The 27,979-nt window shown below is 47.1% G+C and overlaps 3 protein-coding genes and 1 long non-coding RNA gene across 7 annotated transcripts in view; 1 reads left to right on the top strand and 3 right to left on the bottom strand.

The window, feature by feature from the left end:
- Arhgef12 (Rho guanine nucleotide exchange factor 12) overlaps window positions 1-508 on the bottom strand; it is a 131,378-nt gene extending 130,870 nt beyond the window's left edge. For both annotated transcript variants that reach the window (XM_028783849.1, XM_028783850.1), the window contains exon 1: window positions 48-508. In XM_028783849.1, coding sequence (XP_028639682.1) covers window positions 48-79 — 32 coding nt within the window. In that variant the 5' untranslated portion in view covers window positions 80-508. The remainder of the gene's footprint in view (window positions 1-47) is intronic.
- On the top strand, window positions 219-27,267 carry LOC114635145. The gene is made up of 4 exons (XR_003713411.1): window positions 219-425; window positions 23,692-23,886; window positions 26,477-26,580; window positions 26,917-27,267. It is a non-coding gene; the product is annotated as an uncharacterized LOC114635145 (long non-coding RNA).
- Window positions 6,200-8,531, bottom strand: Tmem136 (transmembrane protein 136). 2 transcript variants are annotated; one of them, XM_028783855.1, is made up of 3 exons: window positions 8,333-8,531; window positions 6,798-6,870; window positions 6,200-6,440 (listed from the first exon to the last, which is right to left on the bottom strand). In XM_028783855.1, the coding sequence occupies exons 1-3, from the start codon at window positions 8,529-8,531 to the stop codon at window positions 6,332-6,334; spliced, it is 381 nt and encodes a 126-aa protein (XP_028639688.1). In that variant the 3' UTR covers window positions 6,200-6,331. The 2 variants fall into 2 exon arrangements, with proteins under 2 accessions (XP_028639688.1, XP_028639687.1); XM_028783854.1 differs by having other exon boundaries at window positions 6,200-6,870.
- The window catches only part of Pou2f3 (POU class 2 homeobox 3), an 84,890-nt gene continuing 76,087 nt past the window's right edge, over window positions 19,177-27,979 (bottom strand). Inside the window, exons 11-13 of one of the 2 annotated variants that reach the window (XM_028783853.1) lie at window positions 23,569-23,635; window positions 22,239-22,377; window positions 19,177-20,373 (exon numbers count right to left, since the gene is read on the bottom strand). In XM_028783853.1, the coding sequence (XP_028639686.1) occupies window positions 20,334-20,373; window positions 22,239-22,377; window positions 23,569-23,635 (246 nt within the window). In that variant the 3' untranslated portion in view covers window positions 19,177-20,333. The remainder of the gene's footprint in view (window positions 20,374-22,238; window positions 22,378-23,568; window positions 23,636-27,979) is intronic. The other variant, XM_028783852.1, reaches the window with a different exon arrangement.

The raw sequence follows: 27,979 nt of genomic DNA, 5'->3' as shown, positions 1-27,979 counted from the left end.
GGGGGCGAACCCAGGGAAGGTTAGCGACCGAGGAACTTCATACCCACCTGTCCGTGATAGTAGACTGTGTGCCACTCATTGGGGCCCTTGGCGAGAGGTCTTCTTTTTATCCAACTTGCATTTTACAGTAACACCTCCACACCCCACCCCCAGTGCTCTGGGATCAGGCCCAATTTCGGCAGGGACACAAAAGTCCAACTCAAAACTCCATTCAGTCATCTAGAACATCCGATGGCAAAGGGGTCAAGGAAAGGGGATGCGGGTTGAAGCAAAACAAGTTAGCTCCCCAAAACAAACCGAGCAAGTCGGTCACAAGGCGAGCTCAAGAACTAAGAACGATCCTCGGCGAGGCACGGGGAGAAAACTTCGTCACAGAGGGAAGTCGCGAGCCGTAGGACGGGAACCGGGATACCTCCGGGACTGGGGTAGGATCGGCTCGGGGACGGGCGTCGGCTCCTGTCCCGAATCGGCGGGGCCCAGCCCTCGGGTCCCCCGCTCTATCTGGGACTGCCGGCCGCTCGTGGCCGCAACCTCCGCCGCGTCTCGCGCCGTCCCGCGCCGGGCTCGCGCCGCCCCATGTCCCCGGGCCGAGGGCCCTGAGCTGCTCCGCGCCGCCCCCACCCGGCTCCGGCCGCCGCGCTGACAGGGACCCCGTCTCAGCGCCCGGGGCAGCTCCCCATCCCTCGGAGGCCCCCGCCGCTTCTTCCGCAGTGGCACGGCGGCTCCTCCCCGACGCTCTGGTAGGCGGCGGCTCCCGCGAGGAGCGGGAGGTCCCGGCCCGACCCGGCCCGGAAGCCCGGCCCCCCGAGCAGCGGCGGCAGCGGCGGAGGCTCGGTGCGCAGGGCCGTTCGCCGGGTCTCAGGGGCACTCACGGGAGCGCGCACGGGGTGGAGGGGGCCGCTGGCGGTGACGAGCCTTGCGACCGCTGGGGGCGGGGGCGCGCGCGGGTTCCGGTTCCGGTTCTGTCCCCTCGGCCCGGCGCGACGGGAGCGCGCCGAGCCGTCCCCTCCCCCGCCGACTTTTTGGGCCCTTCTCCCTGGGACTTCGGGAAGCCGCTTCACCCGGGATCCCTCCGCTTCCCGGACTCTCTCTCTCCAAACTTGCGCGGATGCTTCCGCGCAACGCTGTCGCGGGGGATAAAGGGGAGCGAAAAAGTAGTTCTGTGTGGCGGAGCGGGCGGCTTCTCCCTCCTCCGCCAACCGCGCTGCCTTCACGGTCCTTGAATGCCCTCGAGGTGCAACCACCACAGTGTAGGTTCCACTCGGGACAGCAGAGGGGCCATGCCACAATCTTGAAGAGTTCACGTCGAGAGGGTCTTCGGGAACTCCCCGCCCCTCTAGTGCTGGACACTTTGATTCTTTAAGAGAATGGGTCCGTTCCCGGTGTCAAATGCTTTTGATGACTGCATGCGAGCCCAGATCCACGGCCCCGACAGTGTTAGGCAAACCTGCCACCCACACAGGTTTGGGGTGGGCCACTCACCTGGGGCACCTGCTGGCCTAGCCCCGCAGCGTGGAGAGGTGTGGATGGGGGGACTAGCCAGAAGAGGCTGTGGAGAAAGGATCTGGGTCCACACTTGAGCCACGAGTTCTTGATATAAATATTGCTTTTAGGCTGTTTTGCCTTGGCAAAATGAACTGTAGTATTTGCCAAATGGAGAAAGCATGGTGCTTTCCACAGCAAGTTAATAAGCTTGTTGTGAAGAGAGATGGAAGAAGAAATACATCTGTCCGGTAAACAGCACTAGGGATCCCTTTGAAGAGTTCCCAAAATGTTTTCCGGTTTCTTTTTCGATGGGGGTAGAGACGTTCAGCTAACCATGTAGTTTTATGGTTGAATAAATCTGCCCCTGAGGAAATGAAGTACCAGGATACAATATAGTTCTCCAACTCTGCCTGTAACCTTCAAGTGGCTATTCCTTTTATACAATTATCTTCAGACTTGTGAGCTTTCAATCCGTGTAGGTGGGAAGAGACTTCGGCCATTTTGTGGAAATCAAATCTAATAAACAATGGGTGTGGAGAGGAAACAATTACCTCTTAATAATGCTGTTTCTAAGTCATTCCACAACGGTTCGCGAAAGGATCGGATCATCGTCTCTGAATAGATGCATTAGCTCAAGGTGACGTTAGAATGGGGGAAAGGGGGAAAAGATAAACAGAAGCCTGAAATGACTCTCTCTTGCTGGTTTTTTTTTTTTAAGTTCGGGGCACAGCCAGCTAATTTTGTAATGTTTATTTTTGGAAAGAATGGAAGCAGATTGGAGTTCCAAGCCACTTTCCTAATGATCAGACCTGGACACGTTGCCATCTGCTGGTAAATCCCAACATGGCAATTCTAGCCTGAAGAATCCACTTGTTTCTACCTATAGTTGGAAAGAGTTCCAAAAAAAAAAAAAAATCTATATACAATAAACGAAATGTGAACCTTCTCCCTGAGCTGACTCGAGTTTTCTTGAGTGTACTGTCCTCCTCTCCCTTGACCTAATAATGTCACAGGGCAAGGATCAAGTGAATGGGGTGACTCATCAAATCATGAATTTTAAAAATAAGTTCCCGTCTTCCTTTCCAATCTGCCTCAATGCTCAGGGAGTTTTGGGAGTGAAGTGAACTGGGACCCCTTCCTAATTCACCTTCTCTTCCTTGCATACAAAACCTTTTGGCAGGCTGTTTTCAACATCTTTCCAAACTGAGCAACCCCAAGGTTCTAGCTGTGAGCAAAGAAGGCATTTTGCTGTGGGAAAGCTTTCAGAAGATGGTCTGCAGAGGACTGAATAACTACTGTTTCCGTGAAGATTTCTAATCACTCACAAGGCTCTGATTTTTTTTTTTTTAATAGCCCGATGAAAGGCTCATTCTAACTGCTCCACTAATAGTCAACCTGCGGAACACCTTCAGTAGAGCCAAGCAAACCAAGGCCTCTTCCCTAGGTAATATGTAGCCCTTTCCCTAGAAAGGTGGCACCAGTGACCCAATCCCTGGACATGCACTTTCCAATGGAACAGGTCACATTTGTCTTCTTTTTTTTTTTTTTTTTTGGTTTTTCGAGACAGGGTTTCTCTGTATAGCCCAGGATGTCCTGGAACTCACTCTGTAGACCAGGCTGGCCTCGAACTCAGAAATCCGCCTGCCTCTGCCTCCCGAGTGCTGGGATTAAAGGCGTGCGCCACCACCGCCCGGCTCACATTTGTCTTCTTATTCACCGTTTCAATGTGCTTTTTGAGGCGCTACTGTGTCCAGGACTGTTCTAAACATTAGAAATCCACTGTCTAGCTGGATATGGTAGCTTACACTTTCTCCCATCACTTGGGAGGCTGAGGTAGGAGGATTACTTGTAAGTTTGGAGGCAGGCTACTTAGTGAGTTTCAGCCCAGCCTGTGCTACAGAGTAAAGCCCTGTCTCAAAAAAGGGGAGTAGGAATGAGGACATAGCTTGGTGGTAGAGTGCTTGTCTGCATGCTTGAAGCACTTTGGGGGTGGGGAGAAACTGCTCAAACAGGTGGTAAAATCAGAATGTATTCTTCCTCTTCTAGGCAAACGATTTTCTGTGCCGATTGTGTGCTGACTGCTAGCTTCCATATTAAAAAGTAGGAATGATTAATGCTAAAGAGCAGATTACTGTCACCACAGAGTATGAATAGATGTCAACACTCCTACTTTGGAGAGGCTTTCCTCCGGGGCAAAACTGCCACAAAGATACAAAGGCAGACACTAGGTTTATATAAAGTTATTTTATTTTTTTTATAAAATTTAGTACAAATCATATCGAAATATAAATCCTTCTTTTGAGCACTATCAGGGATGATTACACAGTAATTCAAATGCAAGTTAAGTGTTCCCTTTTGTGTCCGGGGACACGGGGACACGAGTAGAACACTAATCTGCCCTTCATTTACCTTTTTTGTAAAAACAGGCAAGCTCTTAACTGCTGAGTCATCTTCACAGGAGTTTTTATCTCTGAATGTCCTCACAGTTACTAGTTAGAATATCAAGAAGAGCTGAAACAAGGAATTCCTCCCCTTATCACTTGTTCAGGTGTCTTGTTATCAAAAAATAAATAAATAAAACTCTACAGGCATTTCCTTGAGTTTGCCTCAAACAGAAAGATCTACAATCCTTTACTTCTGAGGAGGGAGGGAGGGAAGGAGGGAGAAAGAAGCCAGTATTAGATTAAGCCTGCTCACTTGTCTGGTCTGGAGCAGGTTGCAACGGTGCCAAAATACAAAAGCCAGTTTTGTTTTGTTGTTTTGTTTCTTTATGCCCGTGTGCCAAGCCACTCTCTTTGACTATGTTTTTGCTGAAATCAGCATTCCCCAGTTTCCAGTTCTGCCCGAAGTTTTGCTGGAAAGGAACACACCACCAGCATATCTGGAACACAAATCAGAGAAAAGGGGGCACGGTGCTGTCTGTCCAGAAAACAAAAACAGAAGCAAAACAGCTAAAAGATACCTCTTTAGCTACATAACAGTCACCTTAAAGGTCCGGCTGTTAAAGGACCTTTCCGTTTTCGAGAATGTCGCTATGTTTCTGACGACCTCCCCAATGACTGGTTTCTGTAGCTAATGCCACCCATTGGGTTAGTGTCCCCAGTGACTATAGAATGAACTGACATTACTGACCATTAATCTTGCTTCTTCAGTGGCACCATTTCCTGGCTTACCACCTGAATGAACCGGTCACCATAGATCTAAAGATCATGGTAAAAATAACAAATACATAAACAAATAATACCTTTTTTTTCCTCCCATTAAAGCCCTACATTGGAGCCAGGCATGGTGGTACAGGATTCTGAGCACTGAGGAAGCTTACGCAGAATAGAAATTATACAAGAAAGACCAGGAGTCTCAGAAGTCTCAGGAAAAGGGAAAAGGTGATTTTTTTAAAAGGGGGCGGGGGTGTATCTAAAACAAAGAGAAAGGAAGAAAGGGGGAGAGGAAGAAGGAAGGAAGGAAGCAGGGAAAGGAAGGAAATAGCCTGAGGCTAATACATACATTAAAATCTTTGGTTCTAGTTTACAGTATGTACCAGGAGCTGAAACCTGAACTCTATTTCAAGTACAGTGGAATCCACGTGGTAAATCCCCGTGGAATTTAGCCATGGCCTCTCATGCCTAGCAGATTAATTCACAAAAGCCCTGAGAACTGGCATACTTTTCCTGGTAGGGCAGAACCCGTACAACTGGACCAAGTAAACCTAAATCTACCCACATCTCATTCACCTTGCACCCAGAGCGCTAGCTCTACGGTTTTTGTGCACACAGTTAACTGAAGAATTGTACCCAAGAATTCTGAGCTGTTATCCTTGCAAAGGTCTGCTTGTAAGGTTAGAGAGGGCTCCCACCGCCAACGGTTAAGATTGCCTCACTGCTCCTAAACTGTTTCGGAAACACCATGGCGTATGCCAAATGACTGCTACGGGGAAATCTTGAATTTTGCCTTTGGCTATTTAGAAGGTGCCGACGTGACCTATTGCCATACAAGCTCGGGTCACCAAATGTTTGATTGACTTTCATGTGTGTTGTCATGAATCACTCCCGTACATCCTCGTAGGAGACTAGAAGCTAGTGCTTAGATCCCATGAGCTTTGACAAAGGTTCCCTTTCCTTTGCTGAGTCTCCTCCATAGCCTTTCAGCGTCATAGATCAAAGCCCCGAGTCTTCTTGACTAATCATGGAAGCCAAAGGCATCCTTAAGAGAAGCCAAGGGTGTCCTTGGGAACCACGGACACAGTCAGTGAAGGGAGGCTCAGTGGGAAGTTCCTGCCATGGCTAGCTTCACTCCCAACTTTCTGTCCCTCTTGGCATAACAGCTTCCATTCACAAATACTAGAATGCCTAGCCCATGTCCCTTCCTGAGAGTCCCTCCCTTTACATGGGTCGAACATACTTAAAATGTCTCCCGGAAATCGAGAGTAAGTGTGGGGAAAGGAGTTATTTCCAAAAAGAACAAGAAACAGCACTGACTTGACTCAAGTTCTTCTCAAAACTGTCTGAATATCAAGGCTTCCCATGAATACGGGGACCCAAAAAAACAAGCGACAGTGGCCATCACTCTACAGTCCCGCCCACTTGTCAATCATCACTGAGGGTGTACAGGTGCCGCTACGGCTACGGGAGTAGGTGTTTCAAGACTGTGTATGCTTAGCCTAGATACTGAAGTGATGAACATACCTTTAGCCCTTTTCCAAAACCTACGTTCTCTCTCTCTCTCTCTCTCTCTCTCTCTCTCTCTCTCTCTCTCTCGTCGATTTTTAAGCCCTATAAACTCAACTCTGTTTCTGACCCCGGTCCCATAGCCAGTTCAACCCAATCCATTTGACTGGGAACCGCCTTGGCTAGTGTGTCTTGAGATGCCCGTTATGCCTTAGCTGTCGCTCCTCATTCCGTCTGCTTCTCCACGCATGGTACTTCTTGATGCTTTTCTTCCACGCAAAGCGCCAGATGCTAACCATAAAGCACCAGGACACGGCATACATCGCCACACCCCCAACCTTCACGAACCACTTGGGGGTGGGTGAGACCATTTCGCAGAAAAGGAGGTGAGCGCCCACGCCGATCCTCACGCCCGTGAACAGAGCCACAAAGAGGAAGTCCACCACGTCCCCCGTGAAACTGTGATAGTGGCCAGTTTCCCGGAGAAACCATCGCATCTGGAGCAGCGGGTTGGTGATCTCACTTCCAAAGAGAACGGCGTTGACCTCTGTGCCCGACTCCCCAAGCGCTAGGGCCATGATGATCCCCAAGATACTCAGTGTGTGATGAGCCAGCATCAGGGCGCCCTCAGATTGGAAATAGATGCACCAGCCCAAGTCGAAGATGAAGTAGCCCAAGGTAAGACATAGAACGTGAACTTGGAGAGGTGTGTTCGGAGAGCCTGAAACAGATCAAGACAGAAGACAACATGGCTAGGAACTGGGCCACCGCCATAGGGGTCCTCTGTCACTGTCTCTCCAACCTTTCTGAACCACTAAAGAGGCCAAAAGCAGTGACGGACTCGAGCTTTGAAAAATGATAACAATAAAATCTAGCCTTATGATCTCAGCACTTGGGTGGTGGAGGAAGGATGGGGCAAGGCCAGCCTGGGCTATACAGGGAATCAGGGCCAGCCTGGGTTACATGAGAGCCTGTCTCCAAAAGACAAACAAACCAAGTTAGCGTCTACAATGGTGGTCTTTCTTGTTTTGCTTTTATTTTTGCTTTTCGAGACAGGGTCTTCCTGCTACTTGCTATATAGCTACAGCTGGCCTGGAACTTTTAGCAGTCTCCCTATTTCAGTCTCCAAGGCTGTAGATTACGGACAAAGGCTACAGAGTAAACCCAATGCAAGCCTGGGCACTGAGACTCCGTCTCAGAAGAATATCAGGAAAGACAATAAAATAGTAATAAAACCTCAAAGACTTCAATGAATGATTGTTCAACCACAGTATCCTTCCTATGGAAGAACATAAAACACTTACTTTGTTGTTTCAGTGAATATTCTAACTCCCTCCTTTTTAACCAGCTACGAGTCTGTTTCCAGACCCATGGGCCACTCTGTCATGCACGTCAGATTGATTTATTAACCTAGAGAATTAGGTTATTGGACACTGGCAACTGTAACTCATCATGAAATTAGACTCCAGGGAGAACTTCCAAAGTAGAGTGTCCTCTCGTCCAAGAACATGTGGTACAGAGACCCGACATATTTGAAATCACTAAGAACCCTCAAATAAAACACAAAATGTAAGAATTTATTTCATTTCAATTTGATATAAAGATTACAAATTTGAGGCCATCTTGGGCTATAAAACAAAATCCTGCCTCTAGGGGAAAAAAAAATCAACAACGAAGTTGTACAATCTTATAATCCCAGCAACTCAGCAAGCTTGGGTAGGAGGATTGTAAACTCAAGGCCATCTTTGACTACAGCGTGGGTAGCCAGACCAGCCTGGTCAACTTAGTGAGACCCTCTCAAAAAACAAACAGCCAAACAAACAGATAGATTGATAGCTATACAAACAAATAAATAAGAAAACAGAGAAGAGATCAAGTTCACAGGCTAGTATAGAACATTTGCCTAACATGTTCACAGCCCTACATTCAATCCCCAGTAACAAAAAAGGCAATAATAATAGTAATAATAATAATAATAATAATAATAAAAAGAATCCCAGCAGCACAAAAGGTTTATGACAAGCAGAAACCTAGACCCACACAATCTCAAAGTTGACAATGAAGATTGCAATACAAATTATTAGAATGGGGATTCTTCTTTAATGTTCCACACATGCATTTTTTTTCCAAGTCCCTAAATCATAAATCTCTTAGGAACTATCTCTAATGTCCCTTCTACCTACCTGGGTGAGTAAAAGGCCAAGGACCATCGATGAAGCCAATATAAGCAGAGAGGCCTATAGAGAGGACTCCGTGGGTGAAGGTCACCAGCCGACAGCTCCACTCACAGCTTCGGTGTTTGTTCAGGCAGCAGAAAGATGTATAGAGTGAGAGCCAGCCACCCAGGCTGCACAGCACCTGCACACACAGACCTACTGCCATCCTATGACAGAAGAGACCAAAACCAGGAGAACAAAGACATGTACCCCCCTCCCCAAGAAAACAGCAGAAGCTCATTTTGTGCAGATGCCCGAATTGCTATTATAAAAAATAATATGAAGACAGGGCCTGTACGGATACGGAAACTCTTCACTCCATACGAATCCAAGACTTTTCTGAGCAAATGTGGCTGCTTTGTTTATAGCTCCAAGCCCACTAGAGATTCGATTTTGGCACCCGGTGAAAGTTATGAACTGGAAACCAACAACTGTCCTCTGAACCATTAAGGTAACTCCACACTCAACTAACGATGACCAACTACCTATAAATAATAACCTTTCAGAGATTACCACAGTCTATGAAGCACCTGTATCTAATAATGTGCTCACACTTCACGAATCCCAGCGCTAGCCAGGTATTGGTGTGTGCCTATGATCCCAGCTACTCAGGAGGCTGAGTTGAGAAGATGTCAAGTTTAAAGACCAGTTTAGTTTACATACCAAGCTCAAGACCAGCCTGGACTATTTACAGAAGCCATGCCTCAAAATAGACTGAGAAAGGACTAGGAATACAGCTCAGTGGTGGGGCACCTGTCTTTCACGTGTGACACCTTAAGTTCAATCCCCAGGATCATCACACACACACACACACACACACACACACACACACACGGGAGTGAAGACAGCTCAGTTGGTAAACATGAGAACCTGAGTTTGAACCCCAAATCCATATAAAAAAAAAAAAACCCAAGCATGGCAGTACATGCTAGTAACCTCAGTGCTGGGGAGGTTGAGACAGATGAATTCCTGTGGAGAAACCCTATCTCAAAAAGCAAGGTAGACAGGGACTGAGGAATACCACCAGAGGTTGACCTCTGGCCTCCGTATGCAAAGCTCTCATAAATAAATAAATAAATAAATAAAATACCACTTTGGTTTCTGCTACAAGTCACATGACACCAGGTATTTTAATGTGGTTAAGCTGAAACTAAATTTGGCTGAGGTCTGGCTATGTGGGTCATAGGTTTATCAGGCAAAATCAAAACTTGAGGCAAGTGTAGAGAGTCAAACAAAGACTCCAGACGTCTTGGAAGGCACCCCAGCTCTATTATTTATCAACAAGGAAGCAAAAGGATTTTAAAGTAAATGTTGAGATACCAAAATATCCTTCAGGCAAGAATTCAGTTAAACGTGAAGCAAAGTAGCTGGCGAAAGCCTATAATCCCAGCATTGGGGCAGCAGGATCACCTAGAGGGGCAGCACAGCCTGGTCAACACAGAGAATTCCAGGCCTGATAGGGCTACACAGTAAAACCTTGTTTCAAAATGACAGACAGACAGACAGACAGACAGACAATAGATAGATAGATGGATGGATGGATGATAAAGTCAGAAAACTTACATTTTAGAATTTTTGCTTATACGTTTAAACAATAATCAACACTGAGTTACTTTAGACATACAGAAGAGACTCCAAAAAGGACCAACACGTCGTTGGTAATATACATTAGCTCCTTTGTTGAAAGTACAAATAAGAAAAGAAATCCCAAACACGTCAAGTACGCTTCTCATCTCTGCAGGAATTCTCTGCATGGCTGCACTTAACCGCTCACCCTTTTCTGACAAATGCAGACCAACACCCCTCAATACACGAGCCACTCCCAGGAATGTTATCCAGAGAGGGCTTGGGCAAAGGGCACGTTTTGTCCGGCTTTCAGGAGAAATCAGGTTCCCATTCCAAAAAAACAGTAGGTGTCTGTCAAAACCTGTAAGTGGGGAAATCTCTTTAACCTAAAGAATGTGTTTAAACTAAAATTAGGGAACAGGGAAAAAAAAATTTTTTTTTTTAAAAAAAAGGTCAATTCAGTTCTAAGACACATTTTCTGAAACTTCTAGGCCAATCTTCGGAGTAAAGGCCAGACATACAAAGTACCCGAGTGAAAAGCGCTGTCCCTCTTACTTCCTTTCAAAGGCCAGGGTCACTGGCCAGTAAGGCGGATCAGCTGATTGGGACTGGGCGATTAGTATTTTTAGAGTCCTCTTCTCTGAATCCTAATTCCCTGGCCCAAGAGAGAAAACAGTAGCCCATTTACAAACGCTCCAGAAAAAAAAAAAAAAAAAAAAAGCAGGCATTTGCAAACGGCAGACACAGCTCTGTGACCTTGAGCCTGCGTGTCTGGTGTGGGGTCTGGGAGGTTCCCAGGCCCTCGAAGCTCCGTGCCCAGGCTCCCCCATCCCGGAGAGCCGCGGCACTGGGCGGGCGCCTGGCTCCGGGCCTCCTGCGAGCTGCAGCCGGGGGCTCCGAGCCAGTAGCAAGATCGCATCCCCCGGAGGGACGTGCCCAACTCCTGGACCACGCCCGACTTCTAACCCGGATCGCCCCATCCTGGACCGTTATCTAGGCATCCAGCCGGGTGCCCAAAGCTTGGCGCCGAGAGGCCCCGACGCCCCGGGGCAGAAGAGCCCGCGCGCATCTGGCCGTCCGCCCGCTCCTTCCCCGCCTGCGCCAAGGGCAGGCCGGTGCCCATCCCTCCGGCGAGCGCGGTTACCTGGCGGAGCGCACCAGGAAGCCTCCGGCGCCCCGGCGCCCACAGCCCAGGGCCCGGATCGCGGCGACAGGAAGCTGTAGAGGGAGGGGGGGAGACGAGGCTGTGACGGCGGCGGAGGAGGAGCCGGGGGTCTAGGGGCACCTGCTGGCTGGGAGGACAGAGCGCAGAGTGAATGCTGGGCCAAGGAAGGGAGCGGGATGGAGGGTCCTACTTTGGATAGGGAAGGGAAGGATGATCTGTTGTTCTTGTTTGTTGTCCTGTTTAAATCATTGCAGGATTGTAGATGGAGAGTGTCTGGCTTTTTAGTAGTGGAACCTTAGCCTAACGCATAAGGCCCTGGATTCAACCCTTAGTACTCTTATCGCCGTAAATCTTGATCCACTCTGCCATCTGTGAGATGGAACAGCCTCTTCCCTGAGCGTGTGCTTGCGTACCTACTAAGACCGTCTTTGATCTCCCACTTAAATCTGAAGGGTGAAACAAGCACACTGAGTGTCAGAAAAGTACTTAGGCCTGGGAATTACCCTGATCTCTTTTTAGCACTAACCCTAACTAGGTGTAAACCGAAACTACGTTTAAAAGTAAGCGGTTGGAGAGATGGCTCAACAATTAAGAGCCTTGGCTGTTCTTGCACACACGGGACTAGAGTTCCGTGTCCTGCACCCACGCACACAAATGTCTTTAACGCTAACTCCGAGGATCTGATTCCCTTTTCTGGGCTCTAATGACAGCAGTCATGTGTGCACATGCTTGTAGACCCACATATACACTTCTTTAAAGTTAATTCTGCTTGGTATGCAGTTGGGCCGGTTAAGTCCTCCTTCCTCAGCCACAGGATGGCGCGTGAAATGCCTCTCTCATAGATTACTAATTCGAAAAGGTTACATTAATAAGTGCATAGAACATTAGCCAGAACGTGGAAGTCCATATACATACCATCTATTGTCTTTATTTACCCTTAAAATATTTTCCCCAATACTGGGATTAAACCAGAGGCCCCAGGCAGGCTAGACAAATGCTCTACCACTATTCCCTGTATTCCCGGGCCTTTATATTTTATTTTTGGACAGATCGTTAATTCTCTCCGGGTCTGAGGATAGTGAGTTTGAAGAAGTATGAGCATAATGTTGTTGTACCTTCCTGTAATCTCAGCATCTGGGAGCCTGAGGTAGGAGAATTGTAAATCAGAGGCTAGCCTGCGTACTTTGTTTCAAAATTAAAACACACACAACCCAGCCGGGGTTGGGGCTCAGCTACAATGAGGTGAAGCGGGGAGTCTGGCTTGTTGATCAAGGCTGACAATGATGGGGTGCTAAGGAACCCGTAAGTGAAGGTCTTTAGAAGAGATGTGTTTTGATGATGTGTAGGAATTGTAAACGGCCGGGCGGTGGTGGCGCACGCCTTTAATCCCAGCACTTGGGAGGCAGAGGCAGGCGGATTTCTGAGTTCGAGGCCAGCCTGGTCTACAAAGTGAGTTCCAGGACAGCCAGGCCTATACAGAGAAGCCCTGTCTTGAAAAACAAAAAAAGCCAGTCGGTGGTGACGCAAGCCTTTAATCCCAGCACTTGGGAGGAAGAGGCAGGCAGATTTCTGAGTTCGAGAGTTCGAGGCTAGCCTTACAGAGTGAGTTCCAGGGCTACACAGAGAAACCCTGTCTCAATAAACCAAACCAAACCAAAAAAAAAAGGAATTGTAAATGTTCTCATGTTGGATCACTGATTGTGCTAACCCTTCAAAGGTAAAGATAACACTGTTTTTGTCTGTTTCCCTGGAACCTAGTATGGTAGAGGTAAAATGAAGGTTTGTGGGTTGAATTAATGAAGGAGTAACTCCGTTGGGATGGTTCACATCTGTAATCCCAGCACTCAGGAGGGGGAAGCAAGAAGACTAGGAACTCAATGTCATTCTCGGCTACATAGCAAATTCAAGCCAGTTTAGGCCACAGGAAACCTCTCTCAAAAGGAAGAGAAAACAGAATTAATAGAAGAAAAAAAAAACACTCTGCATTCGAAGCAGCACAGGTGACTTCCAAACCTCGTTGGTCATCAGCACTGCTTGGAAAGTGGTTTCAAAACACCCCATGTACTGACTACATCTTAAATGTTGTGATCCGGGAGGTCTGATGTGGGGCAGGAAAAAGTGTGTTTTAAAATCTGCCTGGGCTCATTCAGAGGATTAGCCACACTTAAGAGCCACTGCCGTCAGAGAACCTTAGCTGTCTTGATGGCAGTGCCAGGTTATCTCCTTCAGCGGCTAAAAGGAAGCCTTCGGTGTTCTGAGCAAGACACTCATATTGCTATGCTTGCCCAGCTTCCACAGTTCAGTGTGTGGTCTGGGACCAGAGAAAGGTCACCAAGAAAATCAACATCTCCTACCCATCTGCTCGAACACACAACCCCAGAACCTAACTCTGGGCGTACTTTGGAATCTGCATTTTTAACAGTGGTTCTCTGGGAGTGCTGAACATTGAACCTAGGGCCTTGGATATACCAAGTGTGCCACTGAGCTACTATATCCAAGCCTTGGGCAGCGATTCACAATCTCTCAAAATAGAACTATTTATAAATCTCTAAATACCAGTGCCAAACACACCAAAACAAGAAAATCCAAATTATCGGTGTAGACGTCGATTGGTGGTGGCTCCCCAGGTGACTTCAGCTTGCTACCAAAGTCAAGCACAGGTGCTTCAGAGGCATTCGGCTAAAATCAGTTAAAATCAGTGTGAGGGCAATTGGAGAAGACCTGTTAGAAGCATCCTGAGAGAGACCAGATATCAGTGAGATCTGAGACACAGCAGGACTATAAGCAGCCCTAACCCTTTGTTTGGTTTTGCTTCAACATTTTGTTTTCATTCCAGTCTGTTGAGCTGGGACTTTCTTCTTGCTGCCTCTGTGTTCTGCAGAAGAACAGACTGTTGAGGACTGAAGGACTCTACAGGTTCCAATGGGGAAGGTGTCTTTTCTTCTAAGGATAATGGATCTTTATTTAAAAAAAAAAAAGTGACTGGGGTTCTGAAATCAAGGTTTATTATTTGAAATGAAAAGGTACTGATTCATCTTTTTAAAAGATTTCTTATGTTTATGGGTGTTTTTGCCTGCATGTATTTCTGTCCACTAATTCATTCCTGTAGAAAGCAGAGCGTCCAGTCAGATTCTCTGGAACTGGAGTTACAGAGAGTTCTGAGATGACCTATGGTATGAGTAATCAAACCCAGGTCCTCTGCTAGAGCAGCCAGTGTTCTTAACCCACTGGACCATCTCTCCAGCCACCTAACCTATATTAGTTTATCTTCACTCTTATCTCCGCTCTCCTGAATCAGCAGTGTCCCCCACCCTTAGGACAAGCAGAGGACAGAGCTTTACACTAAGGTCAGCACAAGGACAATAACGACTACAGATGACGTTTGTAAAATGTTGTCATACCACACAAGCCATTGTTCCAAGTCCTTTGACTGTGGTCATTTATGTAGGCTCGAGTCTACCTTATAGTCTCAATTTGCAGTTGAGAAATTAAGGCACAAAGCTGGCCAAAGGTTTCCAAGGTGATATGCTAGGTAGAAAGGAGTTGGGCACGAACTCAGACACGATGATAGGGGACACGCTGAAATGTGGTACCTGGAGTCAGGTGGTAGCATCAGGGGTTCAAGGTTATCTCAGCTACATAGTGAGTTATTCCCAGCTTGGGCTAGCTGGACCAATTCACAAATTACCGTGTTTTTATTGTACATAGAAAGCTTTCTGTTTTTATCCAGACCTCATCTCAAACAACCAAAAAGCAACATTAATGACAACTGTCCCCGGGCAGTGGTGGCACATGCCTTTAACCCCAGCACTTGGGAGGCAGAGGCAGATGGGTTTCTGAGTTCAAAGTCAATCTAGTCTACAGAGTGAGTTCCAGGACAGCCAGGGCTATACAGAGAAACCCTGTCTCGGAAAACAAACAAACAAACAAAAGACAACTGCCAATACAAGAGAAATCTCTGCTTGATAATAACTCCCCACAGGTGTGTAGTATGTTTCTGCATTCACAATCAGTGAAGGGCTTCCTAAACTGTGAGACCCCACACATACACACATACACACACACATACACACACACACACACACACACAAACACACACAAGCCATGGAGGTCACGTAGAATGTGGGGTCACGGAAATTGTACATCAGTACAATTTGGTTTCTGAATGCCTACAGATAAGAAAGAATTAACACAGGGCTGGAGAGATGGCTCAGTGGTTAAGAACACTAGCTGCTCTTCCAGAGGGTCTTGGTTCAATTCCCAGTAACCACATAACAACTCACAACTGTCTGTAACTCCAGTTATAGAGGATCTGGTACCCTCACACAGAACACAGGCATACATACAGGCAAACACACCAATACACATACAATACAAATAAATAAATCTTTACAAAAAATTAACTCAAAGTCAAACACATAATTTCAGGGTGTCAGCCAGGTGTGGTAGGGTGGCATAGACCCTTAACCCCAGAACTCAAAAGGCAGAGGCAGGTGGATTGTTGTGAGTTTTATGCCAACCTGGTCTACATGGCAAGTTCCAGACATTTAGAGCTATATAGTGAGACTTGAATTTTTAAAAAAAAAATCAAGATTTTAATTTTTTATAAAAACAAGCAAATCCATTTCATTAGTATGCAAACTTGTTTGTGTATTTTCTTGTTTTTAACAGATTATTTATTTTATGTATGTGAGTACAATGTCACTCTCTTCCAACACACTAGAACAGGGCATCGGATCTCATTACAGATGGTTGTGAGCCACCATGTGGTTGCTGGGAATTGAACTCAGGATCTCTGAAAGAGCAGTCGGTGCTCTTAACCACTGAGCCATCTCACCAGCCCGTTTATGTATTTTCCCACTGGTAAGATTATTGTCCTAACTGGCAAAGAATTGTCTTAAAATAAATTAATAAACTTCTTTATGGCTCTTCTACCAGAAATGTTTGACTTATATACTATAAATATAATGCAGGGTATCTTGGAAAAGTTTCTCTGCTGAAAGAGGGTTTCAAGTGAATAAGTTTACGGTTCCCTAGTTTAAATTCCCTATGTGCGGCAGTATTTGAGACAAGGTCTAACTCAAGCCCTGACTCACTTTGAGCTCACTATGATAGCCAAGGCTGGCTTTGAACTCCTGATTCCCACTGCCTCAGTCTCCTGAGTGCTATGACTACAGGCATGTGCTGCCATGCTTGGCTTTAAGACTCTTACCTCCCCGATATGTGCAAGTGTCAATGCTAGTCATTAGAGACAGCAGATAATAGAACCACCAAGGGAGACAGAGGCATCCCAGAGACGTGCCAGAGGGTCCACAGCAGAGGGTCCTGTGCCTGGACACCTGGGGGTTAGTGGCGGGTTTCCTGATTGAAATTATCTCCTGAGTTGGACCCATAGTTCTTCCTTTGTCTTAGAGGGTGGTCATGGTGGCACGAACTTGTAATCCCAGTACCTGATTTCTCAGTAGCTAGGATTATCCTGATCTATCCTGTCAGGCTAACCTGTGCCACAAGGGACCCCTCCCTCCCCCCCAAAAAAAAAACCAAACAGACAAATAAAAGATCAGACAGAGGGCTGGAGAAATGGCTCAGTGGTTCAGAACACTGACTGCTCTTCCAGAGGACCCAGCTTCAATTCCCAGCACCCACATGGCAGCTCACAACTGTAACTCCAGTTCCAGGGGATCCAACACCCTCCCTCCCACACATGTATATGCAGTCAAACCACCAATGCACATAACAATAAATAATTTTTAAAAAATCAGCATCTGAGCTACATTGTAGTACTAGGCCATCTAAAGGCAAGACTGTGCTGTAAATAGACAGACAGACAGACAGACAGACAGACAGACAGACTGACTGACAGACAGACAGACAGACAGAAAGACAGACTGACTGACTGACTGACAGACAGACAGACAGGCAGGCAGGCAGGCAGGCAGGCAGGCAGGCAGACAGACAGTATGAAATGATCAGAATCCCTAATCTTTTTCTTCTTTCTTTACACTTCCATACTGGCTGATGTTGCTCTTAAGTGTCTGTCTCTTAGATGCTCCTAGATGAAGCAGCTAAAACACACACACACACACACACACACTCACACACACACACACCAAAACAAAACAAAATCCAAACTAAAAGAAAAAACCCTTCCATTAAACTTCTTTGGAATTATGAATTTTTGCAGAATCCTGCAGCTATGAATGCCGAGTCCACGCCCACCTGCAAGTTTGCTTCCACTGAACAAATGGGCAGTGAGTTAGAGGCTAGACCAAGCAAGCTAGCTCTAACTCACAGTAATCCACCTGTCTTTGACTCCCAAGTGCATCACCACCACCACCACCGTTGTTTATTTTCTATATACAATATGGACCAATGGGTGAAAGCCAGAGTCTTGGATGGTGCAGGAAATGGTTTTCAACAACTACCAGGGCAGGACGTCAAGATGAGCAGGACTGGGGCAGGAAAAGTTCAGCTTGGACCTACCTGTCAGCAACACACATGAATGTGCAGTGACAGTGACAGCTATGCACAGATTTGTTTGTATTGACAGTGTGTACTTTCACTAGACACTTAAATCTCTGCTGAGAACCCTTCTGCTGTCTCTCTGCTGCCCTCCACATGCGTTAGCCCTGCACTCCCAGGCTCAACCAACCTTCCTACCTTAGCCTCCTGTGTGATTGGTTGTCTGGTTGAGACACTGTTTCCTTGTCTGGCTGTCCTAGAACTAACTCTGTAGATGAGGCTGGCCTTGAACTCACAGAGATCAACCTGTCTTTGCTTCCCAAGCGCAGGGATTAAAGGCATGTGCCACCACTGCCCGGCTCAGACCATCTCTTTTCTTTCAAAAGTAACCACTACCAACAGGACTTCCCCCACTTTGTGGCACAAAACAGAAGTCTAAATATAAGCCGCATCCAACACCAACAACAGTAGACACCTGATGATTTGTGTGGAGGTTTCCCACGTGGGTGTTATTATTATTTACAACAAATGTTTAATCCTATGATGGCTAATTTTGATTTGCAAATTGATTGGGTTTTGAGACATTGGCAAGGCACACTGCTGTCTATAGTAATGTTTCCAGAAGAAGTCACGAGGGCTGGGACATAAGGAATGAAATAATCTTCTGATAGAACCATAACATGATGGCATTAGTGGAGGCTGGGGATTACTTAGGGGAAGGTCTTCTAGGCAATGTAGCCATCTCGCCTTCCTGCAAACCTTTTGTAGTTTCCTCTCTGCGATGTTGAGAGTTCTTTCACTCTGCCTTGCCCTTCCAGCTGTGATAGACACCTCTGAACCCATAAGCTAAAAGAACTCTTTCCTGCCTCAGATTCCTGTCAGGCATTTTGACCACAGCTATGTGACAGTAACACAAACCCCGACCTGTCTCTCCTCATCAGCTGTTACAGCTGTTTTCATCCCCACAGATCAGTGTTTCGATTAGGAACTGCAACTATATACTTTTTTAGTTAAGTTATGTGGCTGGTTGTGGTAGCTTCCAGGACTGTGATCCTAGCATATAGAAAGCCGAGACAGGGGGATTGCAATGAGTTTGAGGTCAATCTGGCTAAATAATGAGCTTGAGAAGAGCCTGGGCTACAGAGTGAGACCCTACCTCGAAAAAACAAAAAAACAAACAAACACACACAACAACATAAAATCCTACCACCAACAAAAACTAACCTAGCAAAAAGCTCAACAATAACCTTCCTACCCTTCAACCGTCTAGCTACATGGAGGTCAACTTCTCAAGCTGATATACACAGTCAGGAAATTAGTCTCTGTGTTAAGCAGCTTTTGCTTTCATTGTAAATCACAACAGCCGAATAGTCAATATTTAGGATATGTGAGATAGATTAGCCTTGGCATCTTCAAGTGACATGACCTGACATAGTCACCATACTTCTTATAAAATGAGGAACAATCTTTCACCTCCTTGGCTCCCAAAGCAGGTTTGTCCCACAGGGTAGGAATTTGAGTTGTTTGGGGGCATCCCCAGAACCCACTTCACATCCCATAGACATCCCCCCCCACCCCCCAAACACAAAGGCACAAAACACTCCTCTGAATATGTCTTATTAACAGTGGAATAGTTTATGTCATTGCTGTACAAATATATTTAGAAACAGAGAGATTCCATTGAGTCTCAACAGTTTCCTGGATATTCAGTCTTTAGAAAAAAAAAAAAGGGTACCATTTCTGGGATGGCTTTCATGTGACACACAGACCCACAGAAGGAGACTCCACTATAACATTGTCCCCAAAGTCAGCAGAACCCCAGCTCACGTGGGAACTCTGTGGGGCGTTCCACAGTTTGGTAGCTTGGTAGCCCTCCCCGTTTCCTAACAGAAGATAAAATAACATAGAGACATCTTCAAAATTCACACCTGAGTTAAACATTTTGCTGGAAAATTCCACATTGAAGAAGAAAGGTCACAGTGCAGAACAAGAAAGGACTATGTACAAGAACATGGCCATCACTCTTCTGGGGCCAGGAGGAGGGAGAGGGGACAGGACGAGGAGACCCACAGGGAACAGAGAAAACACACGCGTCCTTGAACTTGGGTACATGTGGGTAACAGAAGAGTACCCTCGGATGGAGCAGCCTGGCCAGAGGGGAGCTGAGCCATTTGTAAAGAGGACGGGGACTTAGTAGGAGCCAAGAATAGACACATTTGGTTATAGAAAAGGGAGTAAGGGCTGAAAGAAAATTGGGCAAAAATGGAGATTCCATGGGGAAACTGTGCTAATTTTTAACAAGATAAGGCTTTGGTGGAGACGTGAGATTTCAGTCTTTCCATAGAATCTGGGATCGGTTCAGGACTGTGGCTGAGGTCAGAGTCAAAGCCATAACCTACCCTCCTTGCAGTTTGGCACACCGAGCAAAAGGCTATCCCAGAAGCCCACGGGTGAGCTGAAAACTAACAATGGCAGAATGCCCTTTCTCCAAATGGTGAAGGCATCAGGAGAGCACAGAGGGGGCCACGGCAAGGCAGGCGAGCACAGTAAACTCCCAGGGGGTGATCGAGAGCCCAAGGCAAGAGCGTGGCCTTTGGTCACAGTTTGGTGCTCTGGAGGCTCTGGATCCAAGAGAAGGCAAGATCGTGGGTTTGCCCTTCAGCAGCAGCCGTTTCTCCCACTCTTCTCAAAGTATCTGTCCATATGTGGAAGGCGTGACTCTCTTCCTCCTGGCAGGAATCAGGGGCCAGGTGGAACGGGAGGACATTTTTGGTCTCAGTGGAGGTAGGTGGGATGATTCCAACGGTACCATGATCTGGAAGGAAGAGGAAAAAAGGCCAGACTCTGAGTTACAAACCTGACAGGAAGGACAAGGTAGGGAGAGATGAGTGCTAAACAGGCAAGCAAGGGGATCCTTAAGGGGTGAGGGAAACATTCTGGAAAACAGTAATGGCTGCACAACCGTCTCAACTTTATGGTCTATGAATCATATTTTCAATATTAAACTATTAGAATTATTCGGGTCTCCTCACCCCCAGGAATTTTGACTCGCTAGGCTATAAAATATCTAGATGATAGAAGCTAGATGCCTTGCTGAACTAACCGGATTTGGGCAAGTGGGTTCATTGCAAGTGGATAATCTGTCACCCAACTTGGTTTGTTTGTGTGTTTAAGAGAGAGTCTCTTGCCTGGCAATGGTAGCACATGCCTTGAATCTCAACACTTGGGAGGCAGAGGCAGGCAGATCTCTGAGTTAAGGCCAGCCTGGTCTACAGATCGAGTTTCAGGACAGCCAGGGCAACAGAGAGAAACCCTGTCTCAGAAAACAACAACAACAACAAAAAAAAAAAAACAAAAGAAAAAAGACAAGGTCTCATTATGTTTAAAACAGGCCACCTCCAAACTCAAGGTCCTCCTGCCTCAGCTTCCTGTATGCTGGGATTACAAGTGGGTACCATCATGACCAAATTTCTTTTTGTAAGAAAAAAATGTATGTGTGTACATCTGTGTGGTGGTTGGACTAGGTTTGGCTCCCCATAGACTCATGTATTTAAATGCTTAGCCCATAGGGAGTGGCACTATTAGGAGGTTTAGCCTTGTTGGAGTAGGTGTGGCCTTGTTGGAGTGGGTGTGGCCTTGTTGGAGGAAGTGTGTCACTGTAGGAGTGGGCTTTGAGGTCTCATATATGCTCAAGCTCTGCCCAGTGTGGCACACAGTCTCCTTTTGCTGCCTTGGGTTAAGATGTAGAACTCTCAACTCCTTCTCCAGCACCATGTCTGCCTGGATGCTGCCATGCTTCCCACTAAGATGATAACGAACCAAACCTCTGAACTGTAAGCCAGCTCCAGTAAAACGTTTTCCTTTGTAAGACCTGCCTTGGTCTCTTCGAAGCAAAGAACCTTAAGATAATCTGTGTGGCCAGAGGACAACCTTGGGTGTCATCTTTAGGAATGGCACCCACATTATTTGAGATAGGCTCTCTCAGCGGCCAGGAACTCAAAGGCCTCCTCACTCCTATTCCAGCACTGGGATTATAAGTACACTGCCACACCTGGATGTAGCTCTGGAGTTCAGACTCAGTCTTTGTGCTTGCATGTTACCAACTAGACTGTCTGCCCAGCCTCCACACCTCTGTCCTCTTCTGCACCTGGGCAAGTTCTCCTGGCATCCCTTCTAAGGACACTTTTCCAGTAGTTTATTCACCTTGGGAGCTAAGGCCCGTTATACCTGCAGACGCCCAGGTCTAACTGGCAGACAAGGCCCGGCAGTACTTTTTTGTCTCCCTGTACCAGCCACACCTGAAGGCCAGAATTGGTCAACGCCTGAATTCCAGACTCGGGTCAGAACGTCCTGGGACTGGAGTTCCTGGTATGGAGGGCTCCTGAGCCGAGCAGAGGACCTGATCACCTCTCACGTGAGCGTTTGGAAATTTCCACCATCAAAGTGAGGATGGAAATTTTGGCTTTGTTGACATCAGCCCCTGGCCAGGACAGCTCACTGGCTACAGCTTCTTTTTTTAAATCCCCCATCCCTGGGGGATGTAGTCCAATCTCCCTCCTCCATCCATCCCTACTGCTACCCCAACTTTCTGTTTCCAGTTCTCGCCTATGGCATGAGTCCAGTTCTTCACATCCCCCCACCCCCAGCCTGCCTGATGCCTCCTCACTGCCCTCTACTTACCCTGAGGAGTTAAAGCCGGAGGAGGAGGAGTTCACTGCTGCTTTGGAGTTATTTTGAGATGCTGTGGGGCTGCTGGCATGGAGTCCTGAGCCAGGAGACGAAGGCCTGCTGTTGTTCCCAGGGGAACAGGACGACGTCACTAAGGACAAAGAGACACAAAAACAAAGCCAAAATAATGCTGCTGGGTCTGGGGACCTTCGTGACACAGCCCTTCCAACACACAGTTTCCTGATGGAATCTCCAAAGGGCACCCTACCCCCACCCATCTACCCACCTCCCACCACGTCAATAGCAAGGCCCACCCATGAGCCCATCCTTGGTGGAGCCCTCATTTCAAGTGCTCTCTGCAACCCAGGCCCTCAGAGTAGCGTGGCTGGTTCTGGCAGTCCAAGACTTGCCAAATGCAGAGGACAGATGCCAAAAATTATCCTACTGTGGGACACACCCTGGGCGGGAAGAGAAGAGAATATGAGGCTACAGAAAGGAAGAGGTACGGGAGGAAGCAAACCTGAGAGCAGAGGGACCGGTCAAAACCTCACATTCTCCAACTCCACAAAGAAAACACACGTGGTCCCCTTTAAGGGGACCTAACCTCCTCTGGGCCTGCCCTGGCCCACCCCAACACTCATTTTTATCCTCTGTAAAATGCTGGCTTTGGACTAAGTAGATATTCCTTGAGTTGAGAACCCCAACATGTGTTTCATGAACAGAGTGCCATATATTTTACTATTCAAACTAAGATTAAAAATAAAAAAGGACATACTGCGATTTACCCCCACCATTGGAGGAGCTATTAGCGATTCTAGAGAACAGCTGGACATATGGCCATCTTACCAAGCTCTTTGAAACACTACAGGTGCTCATGGAAAAATAGACCCCTGGAAACATGTTTAAAAACCCATCTTCCTCCGGCTTTCGGTAGAGCTCATTTTTGAATGCATTATACACCCTGAGTGCTTGCTAAGCCAAAGGGTGATCAAAGTTAAAAAACAAACACTTGTTTAATCTCTGCGTACAAGCATTCTCCAAACTTACGAGCTCATGGAACCCTGTTCTTTTCTATACAGGTTTTTTGATGTCTTGCGAGACACACTGAGGGAATGCTGATTTCGGTTGAGTGATTTCGGTTATTTTGTTTCGTTTGACACAGCGTTTCTCTTGGTAGCTCTGGCTGTCCTGGAACTCACTTTGTGTACCAGACTGGCCTCGAACACCCGCCTCTGACTCCCAAGGGCTGGGATTAAAGGTGTTTACCACTCCCTGGCCCTTTCAGTTTTAATACGTTATTTAGATTAATTGTGGTGTCTGGAACCCTCATCGGAAAGCTCACCTGTTCCAGGCATGGTGCTGTGCACAGGAGGGACTGAGAGGGAGCCCAGAGACCCTGAGGGAGAGACCTGAAAAACAAGAGAGGCTTGTGAATGTCCATGTGACATCCTGTTTCTTCTCTCAGGACACTGGGCTAGAGGCTGCAGAGAGCAGTCTGCCTTCATGATGACCTCCTACTCCCAAAATTTTCACCTTGAACTTCATAGGAAGACCAGTGGACTACGCCGTACGAGACCAACTTCCGGCCTGCAGCGGAAGCTCCCTGGTACAGACACAGACCACCCCCTCTTCTGCTGAGGCCCCTGGCAAAGTTTCTCCGGTAATGTCAGGCTGAAGGCTTGCCCAAGTCCCCCGGGGGTGGGAGGAGCATGCCTGTGAGATCCTTATCCTGGCAGATGCTGCCGGCTGCCTGCTCCGATTGTACTTTCGGCGCTTGGGAGACTGAGGCAGGGGATGGCTGGGAGTTAAGTCAGCTCCTGCTACATAACAAGACCCTGTCCAAGGGAGAAGCGAGAGGGGGAGGGGAGAAGGAGAGAGGCAGACAGGCAGGTAGAGACTTAAAGTGCTTGACTCTCAAGCCTGAGGACCAGAGGTCAGATGTCCAGCAGCTATGCAAAAGCTAGGTACAACAGTCATAGCCTGTCATCCCAAGCTGGAAAGACAAGGACAAGAGGACCCAGTGTAGCCAAACCAGGGAGTACCAGGCTCAGTGAAAGAACCTATCTCCAAAAAACAAACAAACAAAAAAACAAGTGAAAAGCTATTGAGGAAGATATCCAACATTGACTGCCACCCCCACAACTCACACACATGTACACACACACACACTCACATGGAAGATGCACAGTTTAACCTCCCTGTTCAGGAACCTAGCCCCTCGCTATGATTATCCAAAAACAGCCTAGGACAAGAACAATAAGGAGCAGACAGATAGAGGTGGGAGACCTGGCTCTGCCATTCACCGCCTGTGTGACTGTGAGTAAGATATCAAGCCCAGGGAGGCTTGGTTTTCTCATCTGTGAAACAGCGGCAGCACCTCCCTGATATTTCTTTTAATTAAGATTTAATGAGATAATGTCCATAAAGCTTCCAACCCTGCGGCTGGCAGAGAGCACCAGCTTTGTTTAATGCTAGTTCCCTTACTCCCTGAAGAGAGGGCTATGGACTTCTGCTTCTCTCTCGGTGTCCTTTTCGCTCCACTTTTGAGCTGAGGGCCGCAGAAGTTTAACTCTTTTGACCTTTCTCATGTTGACCAGGAAGCTCTGAGCAGCATCTTCACAGGACAGGGATGTAGACGCTCCACTTAGGGAGCTGCCATCTGCTAAGGTCCTCCCTTCCTCTGGAACAGCCCCTCCAGTGATGACCCTTCTCCAGGCTTCAACTAACATTTTACAATGCGTGTTCTCAGTGGGCAGGGCTGTGAGGGGTAGAGGCAGGGATGGGGCAGTTTGGGAGGAGCAGCAGAGCATCGACAGATGCTATCAATCACCTCCTCCCCTCCCCTCTCAGATGCCACACCCAAGAAATTGGTTGTTTTCAAATAGATAATAAGGTAGGCAGTCACTGTCATTAACTCCTTCCATTTCCAGGTAAAGACAGGCTATGCATCTGTAAACATGCATATGGAGGGTTCTTTACTTTATAGACAAGTTTGTTTTTTTTTTTTTTTAAAGCATGTAGTAGCAAAATGGTGCCAAACTGATCTGTGCAATTATGCTGTCTGTGTGTGTGTGTGTGTGTGTGTGTGTGTGACAGAGGCTATGTTCTTATGCTTGCTAAGCTGGTGTTATACATAATTAAGCTACATACATCTTCCAAATCCCTCTAAAATGGGGTTTGTTCATTTTTAAAAAGGTTTTACTTTTAATCATGTGTCTATGTGCTCGTGGGGGAGGGGAGGTATGTGCATGTGACTGCAACACCCGTGGAGGCCAGAAGAGGGCATTGGATCCCCTGCAGCAGGTAGCTGGGAGCAGAAACGGGTGTTGGAAACTGAACCCAGGCCCTCTGTAAGAACAGTCCGAGCTCTTAACCACTGAGCCATCTTTCCAGTGCCAGCCCTTATTAATTTATTCTTCTAACTCAACTATCTTGAGGTTGCTTTGTATGAAAAGCAAAAGACACCAGTTTTTAGTCCATCAAGGTGTGAGGATGGGACCTGGAGAGATGGCTCAATGGTTAAGAGCATTGTCTGCTCTTCCAGAGGTCCTGAGTTCAATTCTCAGCAGCCACCTGGTCGCTCACAACCATCTATACTGGAATCTGATGTCCTCTTCAGCCATGCAGGTATACATGCAGATACAGCACTTAAATACATACATACATACATACATACATACATACATACACACATACATACATACATAAAATCTTTAAAAAGAAAAGACAGAAAAAAGACAGGATCAGAATACATTCTCTACCCTCTTGTGATATCTGGTGTGGAACTTTGTCTTCCAGACATGACGTGGCCATTTTTATGTTGAAATTCTTGTTTTTCCAAAAAGATTTCTTTAGATTTATGTGTACGGGTAGTTTGTCTGTGAATTCCTGGTACCTGTAGAAGATGCCCTGAATAGTTTTAAACTGCTATGTGGGTGCTGGGAATCGAACCTGGATTCCTCTGGAAGACAGCCAGCGCTGTTAACTTCTAAGCCACCTCCCCAGCCCCAGCTTAAGGTTCTTTAACAGCACACCTTCCCACAGGCTGTTCCTTCTGCCTCCTGCAGAACTACTCTCGCTAACTCACCACGTCCTTCAAGCAAACCACGGGCTCCCCACTTGTGGCTGCCATGCTGACTTGAGTGTCTTTTCTCTGCATTCCCATAATGCTCCTGTGGGACTCCTGTCCAGCTCTCACACACACTTGGTTCTACTTCTCAGGCTCTTCCTCCTCTGGTTCTTACTTTCAGTCGGCTGATGTCACCCAGGTTTGGAAGAGGACCTTTCTCTTTCTTCACTTCACACAAGTTCCATAATGGTGCTTCTCCTCGCCTACGACTTCAACTGCCACCCGGTATGCTTGTGACACTCCCAATCCATGTCTCCATCCCGGCTTCTCTCCTGACCTCTGTGTCCACCATTCCAAGTCTCTAGGGACAGTTCCACTTAGGTGTCCTGCAGGCCTACATCATAATGATGCAAGGAAGTGGAGTACTACCTTTGCCCACTCCAAAACCAGCTGAGCCTGTTTGATTGGTCCACACATACTGCTAGCATCTACCCAACCAGCCCAGCCTGAACACTCTGAGTCATCACAAGAATTCTCCCTCCGTCACTCTCCCTGCCCTGAGCCGGCTTTCAGTTTACTAACCAAGGCCTCCCGTTTATAGTTTTTGTTTGTTTGTTTCAGAGATAGAGTCTCGTGGAGCTCAAATGGGTCCAGTATTCTCTAAGTCACGAAAGATAACCCTGAACTACTGTTCCATCTCCCAAGTGCTGAGATTATACAGTGGGGCTGAGGATGGAACCCAGGGCCTCACATGTAGTAGGCAAGCACTCTGCCAACATTACACCCGTAACCCTTGTTTATCGGAACCCTTTGTTTATGATTGACATTTTTTCCTATCACCTGCCCAGCCATCAGTCCAGTCTCACTTTTCGACATTCCTCTGCACAGAACCACCTGCAGTTCCGTGGATGCACTGCATACTTCCCCCAACCCCCCACCTCACTGTCCTCACGCCTCCCCTGGAGACAGCACCACCCCGCACTTAACCTGTCTTTTGCAGACTCAATTCAGGCATTAATGACCTCCTTGGGGGGAGCCTTCCTAGCCACCCTCCCCAAGGTGTGTCAGCTGCTGCTCCTAAGTTGCTTAGAGACCCTGATGTTTACCTCTTGTTTACTTGTGTGTGTGCCCTTTGTTAGACACACAGGTCCTCTTGGACTAGAAATAAAGGGTATTCATCCTTCTCTCTCCAGTACTTGACATCAACGCCAACATAGAGCTGGCCCATAGCTATTTGGGGGTGATATCAACAATGTGGGAGTTTTTAAGTCACTGCTATGTCTTACCTAGCCTGCAGCCACTCTGGAATGCTAGAAGACTAGAGGACATCATTCTTTCTGACTCTTCTAGCAAAATTGTTCCAAAGATGGAGAACTCCATATCACTCACTAACCAGCACTTTCTAATTCCTAAACTTCCTTGTTTCCCTAGAACCTCAAGATGGTCTCACTCAGCCTTAGCTTTTCCCTGAAACACCAGAGGCTAAAACTTAATCCTAAGTAGGCACTGCCTCTTGGGTGCCTAGTCAACACGTCTAACGTCCTCATATCATAACGAACTCGCCATATATACCAGGCCGATCTTGAACTCACAGAGATCAGCCTGCCTCTACCTCCTGAGTGCTGGGATTAAAGGTGTGTGCCACCATGTCCAGCTCAATTTTTTTTATAAAAGGGTGGGGCCA

Source organism: Grammomys surdaster, unplaced genomic scaffold (assembly GCF_004785775.1).
Source record: "Grammomys surdaster isolate TR1022 unplaced genomic scaffold, NIH_TR_1.0 1164, whole genome shotgun sequence".
Classification (NCBI taxonomy): Eukaryota; Metazoa; Chordata; class Mammalia; order Rodentia; family Muridae; genus Grammomys; species Grammomys surdaster.
The sequence above is the reverse complement of the archived record's forward strand: the minus strand, read 5'-3'. Positions and strand labels throughout refer to the sequence as shown.